We start from the raw sequence: 17,267 nt of genomic DNA on the forward strand, positions 1-17,267 counted from the left end.
CCCTAACCCTAACCCAAACCCTAACCCTAACCCTAACCCTAACCCTAACCCTAACCCTAACCCTAACCCTAACCCTAACCCTAACCCTAACCCTAACCCTAACCCTAACCCTAACCCTAACCCTAACCCTAACCCTAACCCTAACCCTAACCCTAACCCTAACCCTAACCCTAACCCTAACCCTAACCCTAACCCTAACCCTAACCCTAACCCTAACCCTAACCCTAACCCTAACCCTAACCCTAACCCTAACCCTAACCCTAACCCTAACCCTAACCCTAACCCTAACCCTAACCCTAACCCTAACCCTAACCCTAACCCTAACCCTAACCCTAACCCTAACCCTAACCCTAACCCTAACCCTAACCCAAGACCCACCAAGAATGCAGTCAAGCAGCCACAGGCCTCAGGGAAGTGGGGGGTTGTCCTCACTTTGGCACTACATCTTCCCCTCATTTTTACACGCCAGTATAGTACCTGGGATTTAGGGTAGCCCCTGCCACAAAAAGGCCTGCGCAGGGGGCTCAATGCTCAATTCCCAATCCCAAAATCCCGCCCAGCCAAATTGGGATCAAGGATCGCGCATTGAGACCTCAATGTTTGCGTCCTGAAGATAGATGCTTGTCGACTAAAGGCTTGTTGACGCCGTGTTTACGGGCCCACGCCTGGGCTTGTCGGACGTAGTCTTTGGCGCTTGAGTAGTCAGCACAATTGGGCAGCGGCGTCATAAGGTCTTCACTGTGTGCGGAGGGCAACTTGGTGCAGGAACTGACCGCGATAACAGACAAGGAATGTTCCGCACGAGAGCTTCGCAATCCAGACAATGGTGGATGGTGTTGTGATTCGCGGTTTCTGCGGGAGCTGTCAGATTTAGGAGTGAAGGCGGAGCAGCGGTATTTCTAATCTCAACAGTTGTTACAAGCACAACCAGCGCAGGAGTAGACACATGGGAGTCCAAGTCGAGTGCAGCAATTGCAAGCTACCATATTGAACGGGGGGGTGATGTGTGGGAAAGGAGGAGTGATGGGTATGTGACGAGTGTGGGAGCGGGCAAATGTGTGGGAAGATCCTGGGGGCAGGACTTCAAAACTGGGGCAGATGTGGTGATTTATATAGGCGAGCGGGGTAGAATGTCCACGCGGGGGATAGCGCAGGCAGGAATGCACAAAGCCGCTCAGACAGAGTGCATTCCGGTGACATAAGCACTGAGGATGAGGTCAGGCAAAGCACACTAAGAAACCTTCCGGAAAGTCATGCGCGGACTGGAATGTACGGATTGCGGATTGCGGATTGGGTATTCGTATTAGAGCGGAAAAGACAGGGCTGGACTGCGGCGGGGCTACACACGTGGACTGGTAGCAGCGGCGCGTCAGCAGGTGAGTCACGTCAGCCAAAGCGGGTTCCACCAGTGGGTGGAACCGGGGTGGAGGCAGTGGCGAGAGACCGACTGACGGGGGCGAGACAGAGGACAGTGGGAGGTCAAGCGTTGGAGAGGAGCGGAGTCTGGGAAAGTGACAAGCGGGATAGCGGGCGGAACTGGAGGACTAGTGCGGGAAAGTGTCAGACAAGCGGGAGCGGGTGGGAACAGTGATGTGCGTGGAGGGAAGGACGGAAGGAAAAGGGGGGAGGGATTTCCTTTTTCATTATCCCATTATCAGAAGAGGAGAAGAGCTCATCATTGTACTTACAATTATGGGACGTACTAGAGTTATTAAAGGATTATCTGGGACTTTATCTTTACTTGGAGAGTTACTTGCGGATTCAGTGGTTACAAAGTGGGGAGCTTCAATCACTTGCGGATTACTACGCTATAGATCAGGCTCCTCAGTAGAGGAGCGCTGAAGGCTAGCGGAAAGTAGCAGTGCGGAGCCAAGTTACAGACAATCACACAACCCGGACATCAATATTCTTGAAGGAGGCGGTTAGCGGACATCCTTCACCAACTAACTAGCTTTCATTCTCACAGCGCCCTGATGAAGGCCAGTCTGAGCTTTGTGTAGCTTACACAGCCGGCTATGAGACTGCTTTTCTTTGCATCCATCAGAAAATCCTGGGCAGCTAATCTGTGGAGCATTGAACCTATTGCAGATTTATAACCCACTCTCTCAAATACTGATCAAGCAAACTCAAATTCAGTCAGTGAAGGGTTAAAAAAAGTTCAACATGATGGATTAATATATTACTATAGCCAAAAAAATGAAGTATGTTGGATACAAGTCACATTAGTTATTTGACAGGAGGAAGCATGAAAAAGAGGGGATCAAAATCAGAAGAAAAGATTGAGGGACATCAAAAATTCAATGAAGTGATCCTGAGGAGATTGTTGGAAAATTTGGTGGCCTGCTATCAGATCATCTAAAAGAACTTGCTTGATTATTTTAACTATTTAAGTGCAATTGACAGCTGAATAAGAGTGATTTTGGTGTAAGTAAGCAGAAGAGAATTAAATTCCATTAAAATCCAGTACAAGAGTAAGAAAAGTGGTAACCAGGTTTTGCTAATAGCACAGTATTCAATGCAAAGTTTCTGCACTACACTTTGGCTTTTCAGGAACAGTGGGGGTTTGCTACTTTTAGCATTAGTGCATACTGCAGCACCCAGCCACTAGCAATTTGTCTAATGGACCTGGTGCTGTAGCAAAATAGTGCTGTCAGCTGTACTTCTCTAAAGTGTGTGATTTTTGTACTGCAGCACAGTGATTTGCCCTTGAGGCTTGCAGCGGCAAAGCCGGCTTGGCCTCTAGTCTTTTGAAAATCAAACAGGGTTCCTCTCCACTTTTGAAGTAATTTTCTCTCAAGTCACACCATACCTGAAGAAATTTTTGAATTCAAAACATAGCATAATGTTGACAAAATATATTTTCATATAAAGCATTTCATAAGAAAAGATGAGAGAAGGAAAATATAGCTTCTAATAATGTACCACTACCTAAGCTACAGAACATGTAAAATAAATGATCACCAAAATAATGAAGGGGATCGTTGTAAAGACCTTTTTGATATTTTTTACAAGTGTGAGTAAGAGAGAAGTTAATCTGGAGGGACATTCCAAGGCAATCAAAAATGGAACTAGGAGTAGGGGGTAGGGTAAAATTTTTATATTTGTTTGCTTGCCAAGCCATCTTGACAATACCATGTTGGCGGGCAAAGTCAATACCAATCTTGTAATCAGAAGACAAAAGGACCCGCAGAAATATCATATCTGGAATCAGGGGGAGCTAGAATACCAGTTTTTTTGTAGATGGGAAGGAATAAGCCAAATGCAAAATTTGAAACGTTGGACTTGTTGGTATGGGGCGAGTTGAAAAAAGCATTTGTTGTAAAAGTGAGATGTGGGGAGCAAGTAGTAGGGCCAGGCTTATCAGAGAAGCAAAGAGCATCGTAAGAAGGAATATTATATTCTTTCATAAGAGATTGGTTTTTGTTGAAGGCAACTGAACCTAATTCTTTGAAATAGTGGCCGATGATTTGGCCAGCACGGGCAGACTTGAGGAAATGTGTATTGTACTTTTCTCTTTTACCAGCAGAAATTTCTTGATGTAGTGGCCAACAATTTGCATGAAGTCTGAAGACTTACACCAACCAATTGCCCACATCCAGCCGCCCCATGAGGTTCTCTTACAAACAACATGACTAATGAATTCTTGCAAGTTGTGTAGGAAAGTAGATAAGAAATTCAAGTTGGTCTTGTCCTTGTCCGTTAACTTGTACCAAGGAGTGAACTCAATAACTGTGATAATTGATGTTGGCTCCAGAGGATCCTTTATGACACAGCGGCCGCGGTTCAAGAGGAAGAAAGTGCGGTTGACAATTTTGCAAGCAGTTGCAACTTCTGCCGGAGTTGGGCAGCGGGTCGGGTTGCCTTCTTTATCAAATGGGATGTTTGGATATAAGTCAAGTTCTCCAAAACCCACCCTCTGCCATTGAATTGATGTTCTCGTTGTATTTGTAGTGCTGTTGAGGCCAATGTGAAGTGCCTGTAACTTGGTGTGAGCTTCAACTTCTTTCCTCTGCTTGTGCCGATCTGTTGCCATCCTCCTAGATAAATTATAATGACTGATTTGGCGATGGGTCCCCAGTATGATATTCAGAATCCCAGTATCCAACAAATCCCGCAGTCATCATAATTTATCAAGGGAATGAACAAATGATAGGAATAACCAAAGTTGGAAAGAAGAAGCACCTTCAGTCAGCAGAATGAAAATGGACGATGTTAGAAGACATAGGAAAAAGTACCGTCTATTTCTACCCATTTTGTCTACGGTTGGCTGGAGATGCTGATAATGGGAAAAAGTTATCAACTGGAATATTGAATTGATAGTTTTAGCTATATGTCATTTGGTAGTTACACAAGAAGACCTTGTGAAGGTCATTCGCCGGTTTGTTGGTTGTTACAATGTCAATTTGGTGAGCTATGAGCAGGACAGATAAATATCAATACATTCTTACCGTGTATGAACAATTGATGCAAATCTGACCTGACTTACTTGTTTTAGTGTTTGGTTTGCCGCTTCAACAATGTACATACAAGCAAGCTGCAGCTATCTAGCAGAAGTTAGCAAATTTCAATAATTGTTAGTAAACAATACATGCCCCAGGTAGTTCCAAAGATAAATATAGACTTGCATGTTTAGCAATTGGTTCACTGCTTCAACAATGTACAAGCAAGCTGGGTCTATCAAGCAGAAGTTAGCAAATATCAGTCATTACTAGTTGACCATACACACTACAGGTAGTTAAAAAAATGGATAGACTTGCATGTTTTATCAATCGGTTCGCCGCTTCAACAATGTACGAGCAAGCTGCGGCAATCTAGCAAAAGTTAGCAAATATTGATTACGCCTTGGGTTTCCTGGTTATCAATTATCGATTGCGAGTGAAAAGGTGGCTGAGATTCAAAGATGGTGAGGTGGGAGCGCTGCGGAACGTAAACGTTTAAGGGGGGGGGTTACAAACGGTTGGGCTGATTGCTCTGCACCCAGCTTTCAAACGGTGAGAGGCTGCGGTTATGGACTGCGGGATGCAAACGGTTAGGGCTGATTGCCCTGCACCCAGCTTTGGCGCGAGGCTGCACGGCTGCCGCAACACCCAATCGCACGTGTAGCGGTTCTTAGCAACTGTTGAGTCGTGAGTTCAATTCCCACAGGGGACAGATCAGCCTGGCAGAGGCTGTTGTTATGAGTTCAATTGCTGAGATCGTAGTGTATTGCAGATAATAGAGCTCAATCACTGAGATTGAGGTGAGTTCATAAGCAACAGTGAAAAGAAAATAAGCAACCAGCATGAAAAGGAGGCAGAAACAGCTTGGAAACAAGAGATAGGCAGGAGAAACAGTGATGCAAGCAAAATAAAAAATTGAATCAAACAATGTGGCCGATGTGTGTGAGTAGGGACAGCACAATTCAAGCAGGACAAGAAAGAGGCAAACATTTTTAGTTAAAGCTTGATGGGAGGTCACCAGGGGACCCATCTGATTCATTGCTGCCCGCCGAAAGCTCGGCTGGCGACCTGGAGTTTGATCTTGAAGAATCTGAAGGCTCAGTTGGTTTCCTGGAGGTTGATTGTGAAGATCCTGACAAACTAGACTTTTTTGTTGTCCTGCTCAAGTGGGATGATCCAGAACTTTCAATGGACACCACAGATACTTCTTGAGCAGAACTGGTGTTGGGAATACGGATGAAATTGATGTAGTTTTCATCCAAGTCAAGATGTAGTGCCTTAATGTTGCCTGGACTAAGCTGTTGACTAGGGTTAGTAATCAGCTGGATAGGATTCCTTGTACAAGGATCCAGAACCAATTGAAAGTTTTGCTTTGCAAGTTTTGTCTTGGTGTTGGTCCATGGCCAAACATTGAATACATTCTTGGTCTTTTTTTATGGGGCAAAAAAAATTCAGTATTGGCAGATTTGATTATTTGAGGATTCAGCTAAACCACTAACTTATGAGATGTTTCATCCTTTCTGGGATACTGATTGAGCGCTTGATTTCTGGCGGATCTGGATCGGCAAGCGAGGAAATGTACTCTGATGTATGGCCAACCATCCAGGCATGGAAACGAGTACCATAGGTGTTAGGCCCATTGAGATTGTCTGCAATCTTGACAAATGGAGTTGTGCCATGTGTTGTGGTTGTCAGTTGATATGAGTTAGGGCCAAGGTATTTTGACATGGTGAATAGCATCATCTCGCAGTTGCAAGTTTTGGCAACACGATTGGCCTGGTGTGTTCAAATCAGCCACATAATAGAGGTACCCTCAGCCACAATGCGCTCCTGGAAGCTATTGTAAATAGGCCTCACTTTGATGACCCAGTCATCCAAGAAGTCCTGAACTTGGTGTTGCAATGAACTAGGTCAGGAAGGACAGAGCGCGGAAAGAGTGAGTTCATTGCAATAAGAAGAAAAGAAAGAGAGAGAAAAGAAATGACACTAACCTAGGTCAGGAAGGACAGAGCGCGGAAAGAGTGAAGAAGAGGATTTCCGCGCCTGCCTCCCTGGCCTAGACTACATACAAGCTGAGATGTCACACACTGTGATATGAGAGGTGAAAGGAAACAAGAAAAGGAAAACACAGACAGATGGAAGCATAAAGAAGAAAACAACACCTCAACACTTGGTTAGGTGCCCGGGCCATTGAGCTAGTTGCCCGCAATCCAGGATGAGTTCCCGCAGTTGGTTGGGGTTGGGCTTGAACAACAGAACAGTCTATGCCATCTTCACTACCACTATCATCTAGTGCTTTCTCAGATGCGTTGAGCTCTTCCTCATCCTCATCATCTTTGGGCAGCTTCGGTCCCGCTAGGTTCAATAGTTTGGCTATTTGGCTCATTGCATGGCGCTGTGCAATACCACCCTTGCCCCCTGATTGATAGAGATGGTCAATAAAATGATCAAACATGTTGCAACAAACATAAACAGACTCACAGCCTCAAAAGATTTCCCGGGCAGCCTTGGTCTTGAGAAATTTGTTCCAATCGGAAAGATGCCTCATTGATAGTCGTTGGCCACTGTGTGAATCATTGGGATCGAATTTTGGTCAGGTTTGTAAGGTCACACACAATCAAGAATTGGTACGCACAGATACTTATCAACCATGGCCACAGATACCCCCCGTTCAATGGCCTTTATGGCAAGCATCTTTTGTTGCTCTAGCTCAAAATCCAAGAAAAATTCACGATTGTCTGTAAGAGTCTGAGATAGACTCTTCACTCAAGGGCTTTTGAAGGGAAGGGGATCCACCAAATGGATCAAGGAGGGGCTCAAGACAAGGCCAATGTCTTGGAGAGAATTCTAGAACCCAAAAGTGTTTTATTTCTAGCTTAGTAGAAGAATCAGTATTGTTCTCTCCTGTATGTACAATTGGTGATGATGAGAAATCAAAAGGAAAAGGAAAGAAATAAAAGGCTTACCTAGCTCGGTAGAAGAATCAGTATTGTTCTCTACTGAGCTAGGAAGGAGGTGGAGTTGTTGAGACTAAGTATTTGAGTCGAGCTGAGTGTGTGATATTCTTGTGATTGCTTTGTGGGCCCGCGGAGCGCGCGGGGCTCGCAGTCTCCCCCCCTATGAAGGAATAGGGCCGGGAGGATCAGGGAGAGTTCCGTTGTCGGGAAATTTGAATCGTTTTACTTTAGAAACGTGGAAAGTTGCGTGCTGCTTGTCGTCCTTGGGGAGGTCCAGTTCCACGTTGAGGCCGTTATTGAAGACTTTCATCACCCGGAACAGTCCCTCAAATCGTTCCTTGAGTTTGTCAACCCCCCCTTTGTGCTTTCTGCGCCAATCAGCGGAGTTGAGGAGGACCCAGTCGTCTGGGGCCAGTCCCGGATGGTCGCTGTGGTGCTTGTTGTGCTGTATAGCCTGTTTGACTCGGCTGGCCCAGAGAGCGTCTTGAGCGTCTGCCCACGCGCCTTCACGTTGTTTCATCCACTTGTCCAAGGCGGGTAAAGAGTTGAGGCAGGCGGCTGCAGAAGGGAAAAGTTGGGGTTTCCGTCCGAAAAGAAGCTCAAATGGGCTGAAGCCCGTGGCCACGTTCAGGGCTGAGTTAATTGCAAATTTGACTGCGGGAAGGGTCTCAAGCCACTTTCCTTGCTCTTTTGCTGTATAGGTCCGCAGAATTTGGCCTACCGTCTTGTTAGTCCTTTTGCTGCGGCCGTCTGCTTGCGGGTGGAAGGAAGTGGTCATGTGGAATTTGATCTTCAGGCGTTCCATTAGGTTTTTCCAGAACCTTGATGTCCAAGCCTTGTCGCAATCGCTAATGATTGAGGCCGGGGCGCCAAAAGTGGCTATCCAGCCGCTAAACAGTCGTGATGCAGTCTTTTCAGCTGTATTGGTTTGTAATACCGGGATCCGGCGAGTGAATCCCAAGAGCCGACATTTGCAGCTAAGTAGCATTTCATAATGCGCAGAGGACTTAAGGGGGCCTAAGAAATTAATTGCCAGGTTGAGTAGGGGTTTCTGGGGAAGGGGGGGGGGGGTGGCCATTTTTCCTTGAGGGGCCGTTGTTGGTGCCTTTGTGCGCTGACAGGTATCACATTTTTTCACATAGGCCAGCACATCAGTTGTCATTTGTGGCCAGAAAAAATCTCGCCATAGTTCTGTCAAGGTTTTCAAGTGACCGAGGTGGCCAAGTCTTGTGTGGGCCTTGTTCATCAGGGTGAGCCTAAGATTCTTATTGGCTGGGATGACCAACCTGCCATCGATAAAGAGTAGGCCATTGATGTCGGCGCAATCCTTGCGCAGGGGCAGAGCTTCCCGGACTGCTTTACAGAAGGGGTCGTTGTCGTAGCCTGTCTGGATGGAGGTTTTCACGGAATTGGATAAGGTCAAAGTCATTTTGGTGAGGGAGGTCACGCAAGCCACATCGGCCAGAGAGACTTCATCTTTGTCAGTGGGGAGGTTCTTGCGGGATAGCGCATCTGCCACTGTGTTGTCTTTGCCATGGATGTAGTCAAAATGGAGATCAAAATCAGCCAGTAGCTCTGTCCACCTTGCCTGTCGCTTGCTCAGGTTACATTGCTTCAGGAGGTGAATCAACGAGTGGTGGTCCGACATCACGTTGACCTTCATGCCAAGAAGGAGCATTTTCCATTTTTGGAGGGCATGCACTACCGCCAAGAGTTCCTGTTTGTGAACTGGGTAGTTACGCTCAGCCGGTGTCATTTGATGTGACTCGTATGCAATAGGTGCAGCCATTTTCCAATCCTCACCTTGGAACAAAGCCGCCCCCAACCCTGATCCGCTTGCGTCGGTAAAAAGCCAAAGAGGATCCTCCAAGTTGTAGTCAACATTCTTTAAACAGGGAAGGGATGTCATGATTTTCTTGATGTTGTTGAAAGCACATTCCTCTTTTTACCCCCATGGAAAATCCTTTGAATCTAGTTTGAGTGATGTGAGGGTGCCAACGTATTTTTGTAATCCCCAGATGAACTTTTTCATTCATTTTATACTGCCGAGAAACCGCTTTACTCCTTTTGGGGACCGGGGGGATGGCCAGGATTGGACCGCCGTTACTTTTCCATTGTCTGGCCTAATCCCTTCAGAGGATATCCAGTGCCCCAGAAACTTGACCTCTTTTTGAAACAGCTGAGTCTTCTTTGGTGAGCAGAAAAGGTGGGCGGTGCCGATCTTCCCAAGAACGTTCCGGACATGGCGCTTGTGCTCTTCAAAATTGTCCGAGAAGACAATGATATGGTCAAGGTAGACCACACAGATGTTATTGATCAAGTCACCTAAAGCTTCTTCTAGTTGGCGTTGGTGTGTTGCTGGCGCATTTGTGAGGCCCATAGGCATTACCCGCCATTCCATCAGCCCCCACGGGGTTTTTACCCCTGTAAGTGGGATGTCTGACTCCCACATTCGCGTCTGGAAAAAAGCATTGGTTTGGTCAATGATTGAGAACATTTTTCCTGTAGCGACCGTCCTGACCATTTTGTCCACATTCGGTAGAGGTGATCGGTCTTTCACAGTGAAACTGTTCAGTTTTTGGTAGTCGCAGACCCACTGAGGAAGAGCCGACGGGTCTTTCTTGGGGATGATGAGGCTGGGTGACGCGTACTGGGAGGACGATCTTGGAATTCGTCCTGCTTCTAGATGTTGGTCGACTAGTTTCCTCCACGCCTGGAGGTGCTTCTGAGGATAAGGGTACTGTTTTTCATTAAAAATCACATTTGGATCGGTGAGTATGATGTGATGTCTTGTCTTTGAACTCTTGTCTTGTAGTTTCTTAGGGAAGGTACCGTTGACGAAAAGACCAGCGTCCTCAGCTTTCTCCAAGACTGCCGGGATATCCTGTGGGAAGAGGTCAGAGAATTCCTTGAGGAGCCGCTGCTCTGCTTTGTGTTCCAAAAGAGGGGCTTGGGTGGTTGATGCAATAGAGAAGGGGAGTTGGGGGTCTTTCTTGATGCGATAATCGTAAATGTTGATTTTGGTCTGGTTGCAGTGGATGAGGCGATGTAAGATGGAAGGGGAGAGGTCAAACCGTTTGAGAAAGTCGGTGCCCACGATGATGTCGTAGTCGCCATCAATGTTACCAATGCGGAGTGGTACGTCTTTGAAGGCCAGGACGGAGTGTGGATCGTGCAGGGTGGTAGTCAAAGTGGCGGAGGACAAATCGGTCGAGCAATTTAACACAAAGGGCCAGTCGTACCGCAATCGGCTTCGCTAGTAGTTGAAGCTTCAGTCCGGCTGTCTTCGCTGCACTTTCAGTGATCAGGTCCAACTCAGAACCCGTGTCGACCAGTGCGCGTACGGTGGTTCTGTTTAGATCAAGCTTGATAATGATCCGTTTTGTTGCGCGTTTTGGTATTGTTGAAGCCATCGGGGAAAAGGTGGGTTCAAGAATACAAAAGTGTAAGAGTCTGAGATAGACTCTTCACTCAAGGGCTTTTGAAGGGAAGGGGATCCACCAAATGGATCAAGGAGGGGCTCGAGACAAGACCAATGTCTTGGAGAGAATTCTAGAACCCAACAGTGTTTTATTTCTAGCTCAGTAGAAGAATCAGTATTGTTCTCTCCTGTATGTACAATTGGTGATGATGAGAAATGAAAAGGAAAAGGAAAGAAATAAAAGGCTTACCTAGCTCAGTAGAAGAATCAGTATTGTTCTCTACTGAGCTAGGAAGGAGGTGGAGTTGTTCAGACTAAGTATTTGAGTTGAGCTGAGTGTGTGATATTCTTGTGATTGCTTTTTGGGCCCGCGGAGCGCGCGGGGCTCGCATCGTCATTGTACATTGCCCCTTTGGATTTTTTTTGCACCTCCGCAACAAGGTTGCCTATTGAGTCCTTCAAGAGTTTGGTGTAAGACCTCGGCTCCGCAGCTTTATTCAGGCCGTCATCCTCTCAATCCCAAAGTCTCTTCCTGTTGTTCCTGGTAAGTGGGTCGGACACACCTTTGAGGGGTGGGGCACCCTTTGGATGTGAATTCAATTCAACCAAAGAGCCTGGTGAGCGGTTGGAAGACTCCACGCCATTTGCTGGTGGACAGAATTGAGATGCTGCAACTTCAAGGTTGCCAACAAAATCTGACCAGTTTGACATTGTCAGGGGATGATGGCGACCATCAGCACTTACACCATTATCAGGGACATGTGGTTGTGGGGCAGTCTTTGGAAGAGGAGGCGGTACAGGTGGTTTGGCGGCAGCTTTTGTTTTCCATTTTTTCTTTGGCGGCGGCTTTGCAGGCTGTGGCTGAGGAGGAAGGTTGCCAGGGCGGGGCCCAACCGGATCCGCACCCAGTTGATTTGGAGTGGATGGAAACGGGACACAAAACTGGAAAGAGTTTTTGGAGGGCTGAGGTGCTGCATTATACAAACCGGGGACGTGACCGCCAGGGGGTGGTGGTTGGTGCAATCTGGATGGCAGAGGCGCTCCATGATACAGAACTGAACCGTGGCTAGTGTTGGGTTGTGGAGCTGTGTAGTGCATTGTCTGTGGAGATTTGCACACAATGTGGGTCAGTCCTAGTTCCAACTAAATAAGAGGTGACACCAGGAAGAAACAATGATTACTTGCCTACAAGTGACATGAAAAATTACAAAGGCCCCTTTGTACTTTGCTATGTCACTTGCAGACAAGTGATCATTGTTTTTTCCTGGTGTGAATGCGTTGAATTACCAAGTTGGTTGAAACTTTGAGGAGTGAGGTTGATCAAATGTAGTAGAGTTGGCAGGAGAGGGTGGAGAGGGAGTAGCGGTACTTGGAATCCAGAGGACAGGTTTCATCCCTCCTGCGTGCCGCGGTGTGGTATGCTTTATGGTTACCCATCTAGCCCATTTCAAAAATTTCCTTTTTTCTCATATGTACACTCTCAAATCAACCAATACGGCAACACCACTGGATTCTACGGCCAAAACTACACAGGACACAATGGACAACATGTCTTACACCCCTCTGGACTACCAGTTACAACCCTTTCAAGACATCATCAGCCAGTTTCACACACACAAACACCATACTCAGGTCATGTAATCCGTTACATGAACCACACTTACCCAGGACATGTAATCCGTTACATGGACCACCCTGACAGCTTGTCTAAACCTTTACACATACTTTACCTCATCAGCTGCACTCATTTCATTGTGCTATGCACATGTCATGCAGTGTTATGATCACTTGATGCAGGCTTATGCAGTCTTATGCACAACACTGGGTCGCTACGCTATTTCAGCGCTACGCGTTAGCGTAGCGGCAAAAAGTGCCCATCTATTTTGCATAGCGTTAGTGCGCTGTTAGCGCCGCTACGCTGCGCTAATTTTCAGCGGCGCTAACAGCGCGCCAATTCTTCGTTAGCGTTAGCGCGCCGCTACAGTCGCTACGCTACGCTGCGCTGCGCTACAGCGCTTTTAGCGGAAAAAAAGCCCTTTTTTCCCGCTAAAGGCGCTGTAGCGCAGCGTAGCGCGCGCTCTTTTACGCCCTGCATGCATAGCTTTAGCGCAAATGCGCGCATCTGCGCTAACGCTACGCTATCAGCTAAAATAGCTGCGCACCGCGTGCGCGTAGCGTTAGCGCATATGCGTGCAATTGCGCTAACGCTACGCTAAAAAATAGCGCATTCGCACTGCGCTACGCTACGCTAACTGCTATGGTTAGCGTAGCGACCCAGTGTTGTTATGCAGGTGCATGCAGACTAGTGTAATAGGGGCTGCAGTCTGACAGTTGACAGATGACATCATGCAGGTGTCAAGATAGCAAAAACCCCTCATGCAGCTTGCAGATGACATCATTTGACAGGCCAGGCCAGCTAAAACACCTCACCTCCTGTCTCTCACTAGCTAAATTCTCTCATATGACATCATGACCTCATGTGACCTGTCAACCACCAGCCAAAATACCTCATTGTAGTCTTCAAGGCAGCTAAAACCCCTCATTCTCTTGTTCCCCTGGAGTTAAAATCACTCACTATTTTCTATTTAAGGAGGCTCTCCTCCCCCCAGTTGTAATTTCTCTCAGTAAACTACTTGCACTCAGCTTACCCCATAACAGTACAATACTTGCTCACTCTACAGTATTAGCCCCTCTCTATATTGTGGTTTTACACCCTTACATACAAATTAAAACCTGATTACAACACTTACACTTCAGCTACATCACCATAACCCTTAAGCCACCTGCTCAAAGTAGGCTATCTTTTTGATACACCTCCACTATCACTACATAAACCTTCCAATCGTAGATTGGGGGGCTTGTTTTAGTGTCTAGTGACCCAGGAAAGGCAGAGGTAACTGTAAGGGTTCAGTGAACCCTCACTGGAAGGGTCGGTGGGACGGAGGGCCAAAGGCCAGGAGTCTATATAAAAGAATGATATTTCACTAATGAGTCGTGAGAAGGGATGGAAAGGGGAACCTCGAGGTGAAGACCAGCTTGGGGAAAAAAGAGAGAATGAGAGCAGTCGAGTATTACAAGCTTATATAGTGGATCCTACAATGTAGATGCATATGCATATGTGCATCTAGCTTGACTTCTGTTTCAGTAAGGGAGAAACCCTTACAGTAACTGTAACCCCCCGCCTTCGGGGTGTCACAAGATGGATCACAGGATCCCAAACAGACCCATACTTAGTCCAACCATTCCCCCGCCCCTCCTAGTTCAGCAGAGATGTTCCTTCCATCTCTCCTGAGCTAGGTGAGTCCGCCCAGTTTCCTCTTCTCTCTCCTTTCCTCTCAGCTTGTACATAGTCTAACAGAGATGTTCCTTCCATCTCTCCTGAGCTAGGATTGCGCAATCAAAAGAAACATTGGTTCCAGAAGTCCTCCCAAGGCCTCAGCCTTGTCCTCAGCCTTGTCCCCTTGCCCTTGTCATCGCACAGTGAAGCTCTCCTTGTTGAGAGCTTACAGTAACCTCATTCATCCCTTTCCGCACTCAGCAAAAGGTTCTCAGGAACACTTTTGAGCTTTACAGCGGGGCCGCAGAGCTGACTATGTGAGTTACATATGTACATGTATACATGAAAAGAGACCAAGTGTGAACATTTCTGACAATTTGAAAACCGGGCCAAGCGCCTATCTCATAGCCCTGGGGCCCCGTCCCGGTGGACTACATGATAGCCACCTTTGGGTCTTCAGGGGTGCTTCCTAGTCAGCTGAAATTCATTTCGAACTGAGAGTACACCACGGGTGCACTAAAAGTTTCCGAGGTGGTCTTGAGAACCAAAATGGTTGGATAGTGGTTTTTGGGACCAAATTGGTCTGAATTTGGTTTGGGAACCCATTTGGTCACCAATTTGGTTCCCAAAACCATTTTGTGAGAGAATGACCACCGTCCTCTAAGAGATTTGGTTTTCATACCCAATCTCACAACTTTCTCCCAAATGTTGTGGGATTGGTTCTGAAAACCAAAATGGTTGGTGTAAAGGATATCAAAACCAAAAAGATTGGCAGAGCAGTTCCCAGAACCAAATAAAAGTTCCCGGAAATATTTTTTGGAACTGTCCTGACATGGGCAGGCAGTTCTGAAAACTCAATTGTGGCATGCCAAGGACTGCAGGCTGTGCAGCCATTTATACCATTTGATATATATTTGAAATCCCCCAGTTGCTTTCTCCGACCGGAGACTTGAAAATATTCCCCCAGTTGCCTCCATCTCAAACACTCAAAGACCTTTGTCCCTCTTCTTTGTAGGACCCCTTCTCTCTCAGCTTCTGTCTGCTTTAGATTGGGTAAAGTTCTGTGTCTCAGGATTTGCTCAAGAAGATGTTGTAACACGGCTTTGATACCTAGGCTAAGAGGGCCAAGCTTGTCATGCGCACCATTGCCTCCAACTTGCCCATCATTGATCCCCTCTGGAACAAGGCCTTTTGCCGCTGGAAACTCCTCTCCTCCCTTGTTGGCCATTGCCCCTTTGACGACTCCTCCGGCAATGCTGGCATGTATGAATGTGTGCCGGCCCTTGGCGCCATCTCTGGTGAAGGCGTCCTGGTTCGTCTCTTCTCTCTCACACACACTCTCTGCTTTTCTTGTGGGCTCATTTGTTGGGATGCGAGATGCAGGAAAATACAAACACCTGGATCATCATCTCCGGCCTCCTCACCTCCATCGCCTCCCTCCACAACACCTCGCATCCCAAACCCCGCCCGCCCCCGCTCAACCACTTCATCCCCTCCGACCTGCTCCACGACCGGTTCTATGCGCTGCCTGACCGGGCCTGGAAAGTGGGCCGGTAAATCCAGGTGCGTCGTCTCCTTCCACTCCCTCCTCCCCTCCCCTACCCCAGAGACTGATGACTGTGAGGGATGTGTGGGGAGAGCACAAGAGATGGTGGACCTGCTTGTTGCCAACAACCTGCGGATGCGCGAGGGCGTAAGACGCCCTGGGCACCAAGCTCCACACCGCCCTGTTCCCCATCCTGCTCAAAAACCACAAGTCCATTGTTGCCCATTTCTTCGAGCACAAGCGCGCCAAGCCGCAGAGCCCGTTCAGCCACTTCATCGAGCAGGCCATCTCAATGCTGCGCCTCTTCTTCAAGCGCATCGTCAAGCCCCTCGCCCCACGCTTATCTACAAGAAGGATCAGGCCCTGTGGAATGGAACGAGGATTGCCGTCAGTGTATCAACTGAAGAAGCGGCCTTGCCTACCGAGGATGAGATCCAAGAAAGAACAAACAAGCGAACGCAAGCTGGGGGACAAGGTACCACTGTGGATGACATAGAGAGCTAGTTTTTTTATGTGATACTGTCTTGATACTTTCTGCTGTTTACCATGCTCTTAAGTGTTCCATCTGCGGCTTCCGCGACATTAGGACTGCATTATTACCTTGTACTTGTTATAAACCATTGCACCTAGTACAAGAGGCAATCCAACAATCTACCTTTTTTGAAACCATTCTGCCAACAAAAAAGGTTTCAGTAAACGCCCAAACCAAAATGATTACAGAAATATTCTCTCTAACCAATGAGGGTTGGAGGAATATTTCTAGCTACCATAATGGTTCTTGATACCATTCGGCCAACCCATTCTGGTTATGCAAATTGATTGGCCAACCAGAATGATTCTTAGAACCATTTGGCCAACAATTTCTGGTTATCCAAACCAATTGGCACGCCAAAATTGTTATCAAAACCATTTGGCCAACCGATTGTGGATATCCAAACGTATTTGGCAACCAAAATGTTTTTTGACACTATTGGCCAGACCAAATTGGTTTGGAAAACCATTTGAAGTGGTTGGAAGAATATTTCTCCAACCAAGATGGTTTTTGAGATATTTTCAGGACCGTCTGAGGCAGTTCCAAGAATATTTTAAAAATATATGAAACCGGTTAGTCCAACTTGTTCCTCAGGACATCCAACACGTAGTGTATTGGAAATATTTTGAAAACCATTGAAATTGGTTTTCAAAATATTTTTTTGCACCCGTGGTGTACTTCCCAAGGTACTTTCAAAATTCAATTGGGATTGCTTCAATTCCAATCTGCTGCCACGTGATAGGCGCGTAGGTGGGGGGCCGCGGATGTATCCTTGGCCCTTTGTCTTTTCACTTTTTCAACAATGCTTAAAGGTTATGTAATCCCTTCTCATTGCCTAGGGTGGCCTGAGAGCTACTGTTGCAGCTCCCCGAGCCACTCAAGTATGGGATAAGGTGAGAGGATCTCTTTCTCCTCTTTCCCTTCCCCTCTCTTGACTACTACTCCGCGGAGTGTGTCACGGAGTGGGTTTGGAAGTAGAAAGAATGAGGAGGCATGCTCTACTACCTTGGTAGGTAATATGCCGCAGCCTCTTGCGAGATTATCTACACGGAGGTCTGAGCCCGACCCGCAACTCCAGGGCCTGGAGCCAGCTCA

The 17,267-nt window shown here is 47.1% G+C and overlaps 1 protein-coding gene across 1 annotated transcript; it reads right to left on the minus strand.

Moving 5' to 3' along the window:
• Positions 1 to 6,613: 6,613 nt before the first annotated feature.
• PtA15_7A1 (uncharacterized protein) lies at positions 6,614 to 6,825 on the minus strand (the record flags this gene model as incomplete). Its single annotated transcript, XM_053170782.1, has 2 exons — positions 6,614 to 6,634; positions 6,694 to 6,825. 2 exons carry the CDS (start codon positions 6,823 to 6,825, stop codon positions 6,614 to 6,616), a joined length of 153 nt encoding a protein of 50 aa, XP_053021830.1.
• Positions 6,826 to 17,267: the final 10,442 nt, after the last annotated feature.

This window comes from Puccinia triticina, chromosome 7A, assembly GCF_026914185.1.
Source record: "Puccinia triticina chromosome 7A, complete sequence".
NCBI classification, from domain to species: domain Eukaryota; kingdom Fungi; phylum Basidiomycota; class Pucciniomycetes; order Pucciniales; family Pucciniaceae; genus Puccinia; species Puccinia triticina.